The sequence below is a fragment of the Nansenia antarctica genome (genome assembly GCF_963989245.1).
Source record: "Nansenia antarctica genome assembly, chromosome: 4".
In the NCBI taxonomy this organism is placed as follows: domain Eukaryota; kingdom Metazoa; phylum Chordata; class Actinopteri; order Argentiniformes; family Microstomatidae; genus Nansenia; species Nansenia antarctica.
In genome coordinates, this window is record NC_137689.1 from 44,187,898 (window position 1) to 44,193,897 (window position 6,000).

At 39.5% G+C, this 6,000-nt stretch overlaps 1 protein-coding gene across 1 annotated transcript in view; it reads left to right on the forward strand.

Moving 5' to 3' along the window:
• Positions 1-2,470, forward strand: part of LOC308156003 (putative helicase senataxin) — a gene marked incomplete at its 3' end in the record, with an annotated part of 69,425 nt that extends 66,955 nt beyond the window's left edge. Inside the window, exons 21-22 of the mRNA XM_080529365.1 lie at positions 1,764-1,851; positions 2,087-2,470. Of these exons, the coding sequence (XP_080385491.1) occupies positions 1,764-1,851; positions 2,087-2,470 (472 nt within the window). The remainder of the gene's footprint in view (positions 1-1,763; positions 1,852-2,086) is intronic.
• Between the last annotated feature and the right edge of the window lie 3,530 nt (positions 2,471-6,000).

The following is a 6,000-nucleotide window of genomic DNA, read 5'->3' on the forward strand; positions in this document are numbered from 1 at the left end:
CCATTATTCTTAGTCAAAATTACCAAAATGTCGAGATATTGTTACATACCAAACAGCACAATTAATGTTTAAAGCTAAAAAAAATAACCTACTACCAGGAAATATTCGAAAATTGATCAGTGATCGAGAGGGGGGTTATAATGTAAGGGCAAATTTTTTATCTCAAAACACACAGTATTTGTACCGCCAGGAAAGGATTTTGTATATCAATCTGTGGAGTGAAGCTATGGAACAGTTTGAATGTGGAGTTAAAGCAATGTCCAAACATAATCCAGTTTAAAATCAGGTCTAACAACATGTCTTCATAATGTACAGGGATGATGGGGGGGGGGGGGTTGATCATCACACGGTGTTTACAGGGGTTGTTTATTTATTATCATTTATCATCTGGGTTCCTAAATATTTATTCTTTGTTTTCTTGCGCAGATTTTCTAGCCTTTACGGCACTGGTTTAGCGGCGCTACTCAGCCAATGGAATTTGTGCATTCTGATAAGCATAGTTGGCTCGAGACAGTGAGATGAGATACACACACAGGGGATGACGAGAGACTACTCTGAGAAATAAGTTAGAGAAAAGTCATGGCGTGCTCCAAAAAAAGAAAGATAGAAAACAGAGCTTTTAATGAAGAATAGACAGTCTCTTACATTCATTCTTCCCTCGGGCAGTTCAAACCCTGTATGTCTGATATGTTCGGAGACCGTGGCAATTATTCAAAGCGATGTGAAGCGCCACTACAAGACTAAACACACATCTTTTGAGCAAACATATCCACTCAAATCTGAACTGATACAGAAAATACATGATCTAAGAGACCAATATATATCCAGCAGAATCCTAACACATTCAGTCACTGCCCAACAACGTGCTAATGAATCCATTAAATTGCTTGGATTTTGGGTCAACATAAAAAACTGACGGAGGGTTTTGTAAAAAAAAATCTAATGTACATTTTTCAAAAGCTCTCTGTTAGCCTATGCATTTAAATGCAGCCCTTATTTTACTTGAAATGAAAAAACATGATTATTATTATTATTATTATTAGAGTACTTATTATGTATAATTCCTCCAGTTCAATGTGAAAATGTACAATAAATATTGTTGAAATATTACTGAACTAATAATTAATTTAATAATAAATTGTACTTTATTTGACAGTCAGTTGTTGACTACATACAGACGTTGATACAACTACTAGGCTACGTATGTATATGGCACTGAATCATAACACAATCTAGACGTTATGATGTTCCGGACCTTTGCTTGAGAAATGTTCTCTAACTGGACCTTGTTGAATTCTTTTTTTTAAAGTTATTTTTTCTGAGTGGGGCAGTCCCACTCATATTATTATTTGTATTGCGATAGAGACAGTAGAGATTTGACAGGAAGGATGGGTGAGAGAGAGAGAAGGGATGACATGCAGGATATGTCCGCGGTCGGAATCGAACCGGGAACCCTGCGGTTACGTGGTCAACGCTTAGTCCGCTACGCCACCTAAGCGCCCCTGGACCTTGTTGGTGTTTTTGGTTTGGTTCTTACATTTTTCTGTAGTATGTGTGGTGAGCCTGTACTTAAGCTATAAGTTCATGTAAATCTATGGTATTTTGGGCCATAGTAAATGTGATGTGAAGTGGGAGGAGGGGGAGCACCACACTGTGTTAATTTGGGCCTGGGGGGAGGGGGGGTAGAATTATTTTATCCACTACCAATGAGTAGCACCTGGGTCAGGATATGGTCCGATTAATATTTGTTTTCACTTCCACAGATTCCTAGGTTATCGACAGAGATTGAATGTGACCATCACACGGGCCAAATTCAGTCTGTTCATTTTGGGGCACCTACGGACACTCAGGGTAAACTCCCCCTGTATTAAAGGCCTTGTATGTTTGTGTGTCTGTGCTCCGATTTGTTCATATGTGTATTAACAGTTTGCAATCGGTTCCAGAAATTACAGCGTAGAAATTAATGGTGAATTATTTGATTTGAATGAATGATTGATTGTTAATTATAATCAAATCAATGGAACCCAGTGTGCATTTTTAAAGTTGATTTTGATGTGCTCTATTTCCCTGCGGTACACACATACAGACAGACAAGGACTGGGGTGCACTGATAGACGACGCTGGTAAAAGAGACACCATCATAAAGACGGAGGAGAGCAGCTTCAAGAAGGACAGCAAGATGATCGTCAAGCCAGAGCAAGGCCTCAGCCGGAGCCTGTCCTTCCCCCCCAGCGATCCTGTTCTCCAGGCCAGATCATACTGCACTGCCACGGTGGCTAGAAGGTGGCCCACCGCCCCCGGCCCCGCCCCCTCCTCCATCCAGGGAAGACGCTGCCCACCCCAGGGTGCAGAGAGGCCCAGGGACCCCCTCCTGGCTGCCCAACCTGTTCAGCACCAACCTGTTCAGCAAAAAAGAGCATCTGACCCCCGATATATTCCACCCACCCTCTCCAAGAGAGGAAAGAGATGAGAACTCTGTCTTTTGGTTTGTTTTTATCAATTTTTCTTAGAGAGAAGTGTTTGTTCAGAGAAAATGAGAGATATCTAGGTATTGGTCAGAAGTGCAGATCTACCACCATTTGCGTGCATGGTATGGTATTACTGAACTATTTCTTGCTTGGAGTTAGCCTATTGGATTGCAACACAAAAAATGTTTATTTTGCTTTGACGTCTTATCCTTGTTAGCACAGTGGTAAAAGGGTTAAAAAGAATTCTCCTGTGCTCAGTGACTGTTTTACTGGATATTTTACACAGACCACATCCACTGCTGGAAAACATGGAGCGAAGATATGTTTTATTTATTCATGAGGTGTGATGTTTAACACTTCAAAGCTATTTTTTTGTTGAACACTTCATAGTTTTTTTTCTACTACTAGTTCATTAAAAGAAAGAAAGAAAAACGGTTTTCTGTGTTTCTGGTCTAATGACATGAGCATAATATCGTTTTTACATGGAGATTATGCATTTGTTTGTACTGATGCACTTTAATTGCATTGTGTTCCTTTGGATGGTTGATGCAGGCCCTCACAGTGACTGATCTGATACACAACATAGTCTTGGTTTGTCCTCTCAATAATGCTTCTTTAGGGAAATAACATTCAATGCACTTACCACCACAATAACATGTGTACTTACCACCACAAGGATTTGGACCATCTGCCCATGTGTTTGGGCACAAAGTGACAGCTTCTGGTGTCTCAGCAAGGATAAATCTAGCATTCCGTATTTCAGAAATTTCACCTGCGGTTTTTACATTGTGTTTTTGATTTTCTGTATTTGGTTTGGCAACGTTGAAAGTGCCAACGCATTTCTATGTAAAGCACCTGTACATTGTAATGTAGTGCTGGTCTTGAACTTAATATGTACATATTATTTTAGAATTTGCAGTTTTTATATCTGTAATTGTTATTGAAATAAAAAAAAAAAAATATTGTCACTGTCTTGTTCTTCTGTGCATTACTTACCAAACAGCGGATTCCAAGCCTTAGTTATCAAGGATCTTCCAGTTTTATTCTTACAATTTAAAGACTGTAATGCTCAATATTGTATGATGAGGCCCTGTTTTCTTAACTACATACTGAAGGACGGAAATGCATTTTGTCTGGTGTCTCATGTCTTCCTCCCTCCAATCCTAAGTCGAATAAAAAAAAAACAAAAAAACATTAACATTTTTATCATAACAGACGCTCTTATCGAAAGCGACTTACAATTAGAGATAGGGACAGTCTCCCTGGGGTAACTTAAGGCTAAGTGCCTTACTCAAGGGCACACTAGTGGTGGTGTTCCCAGGTGGGATTTGAACTCATGACCTTCTGATCACCAGTCCAACTCTCTGTCCAAGCCATATTAATTCCTGTCGTATTCATTGTGTTCATTACACACTGATAACACGGCGGATAACGGATGGGGATAACCTACTCCCTACAGGGTCACATCCATGAACGATACTCCCCCCAAATGTCTCACTTCACTCATTTACACGCAACCCCTCATATTAACATAACATACTTTTTCTGAGATGGGGTACAGATGCCTTACAGACAGAATAGCTAATAATTCTAGAAGCACTCAAATAAATCACTCTTCCCCCTCACTTCTCACAGAAGTGTGGCCTTTGTCTGGATCTGCTTCTTTATAAAGTGATGCAGTATCTCTGTGTCTCTCTCCCCTCTGATTAACATAGCTGTGTACTGTACTTTAAACCTAGCTGAATCAGCAAAGATGGGAACTTTCTCACAGAAGTGTTTTATTTTTTTTTCAATCAAGCGTCCATGTGAAGGATGCCACAGTGCCATGGGCATCATCATCAGTATGATCTTTTAAGCCCAGGGTTTCCGTGGTGATATGTGAGTGGAGCAGCGTGAGAGAAGACTTTAGAAGGGTTAAGAGGTTTCAGGAGCAGTCATTCTGATTCTTCAGAACCTTCTGGGTCATAACATGTTTATTGTTTGTACATTGTTATGGGGAGATCTCCTTTGTCTACTGAAGAGTTGACATTCTCTGTTATGAACTACTGTATTCTGTGTCATATAATACATTAATCTTTGTGATTTGACAGATGCAGTTAAGAGGTTTATAATTCCCCAACTGTTCAGTCTCAAGCTGAAAGGGTGTACCAGTGTTTCAGTTACTACATTCCGTTTTTTTTTGTTTTTTTTTGTCTGTCTTACATGTAACGATGAATTGAGAATCAAGGACCCCAATTGAAATAAGCCAGTGGCTTTCTTGGGTTTTTATCCTGTTAGTTGACCTTGTATGTAATATGTACTTTCATGTACCTACTTCTGCAAATCTTCTAATAAAGTTTTCAATCAATCAATCAAAACATCAGCTCAATACAGTATGTACCTCATCCTCATTCTCCCATTCATGTTCAACATAGCTGGACTGAATTAAATCAAATACCATGAATGGTGTTCTTTTTTCAACTTTTCAGAGATATTCCACTTGAGGCAACAGATGTTTTCTTTTGGTTGTGACAACAATTTGTTCTCTTTGAGCAATTAATTGAATCAATAACATACAAGCAAAGGCAAATAACAGTCACATTTACTGTAAAGTTTACAGTGTAATAAAATGTTCATCTGTAATAGTTCATTTATTATAACTCCAAACAAAAATAATCTCTACAAAAAATATTCAAATAATGTCATATAATATTGATACTTTGTTGATATCATTTCTCTCTTTTAGATTTTTGATAAGTTAAATTCTGTTTCCTGAATACTGTGTGAAGATAAATCTGGCTAAGTGTGGCAACACTCACTCACTCCTATAACGACCATAATAGTGACTAAAATCTTAATATTCATAACCCTCTGGATATTAGAATTATATGTATAATCTCAGCATCTGTTAGTGGGCACATAAGATACAATGACAGAAGATTAAAAAAAAAATGCAGCAGAAAAAGGAAATGCAAAAACAAGTCTCATTTTTAAGTAGAAATGAAATCTTGTTTATATTCTAAATAGGCCTCAGCAGCAGACCACCCCCCCCCCCCACACACACACACACAGACACACACACACACACACACACACACACACACATTTCCCAGCAAATCTACCCAAACACACTGGACAGTATCTCCAGAGAGGGGCCTGTAACTCAATCAACAAAGAAAAAGGAACCATCCTTATATTACCATTGCCTCCCTTTGTAGTGAACAGTAGTGATTAAAGTGTTCTGTTAGGTTTGTTTATGGGCTTTTTTGGTATGAGTTTCCCTCCAGCTCTGGTATAAAGGGAGACAGTGGTTGGTTGTCGGATTTTCTCCACTCCCTCTTGTCGTCCACTAATACTCTCTCACACCTGGGAGTTTCCCCAGTCCCGAAACAATCCTGTGAGGCATGTGAGTGTGTGTGTGTGTGTGTGTGTGTGTGTGTGTGTGTGTGCGTGTGTGTGTTTAAGTGTGTCTGTCTGTAGGGTCCATGGCCAGCGAGCAGGCTCGTCCCTCTCTGGGTTGACCACACACTCCCTGGTTGAGGGGGGGGGGGGC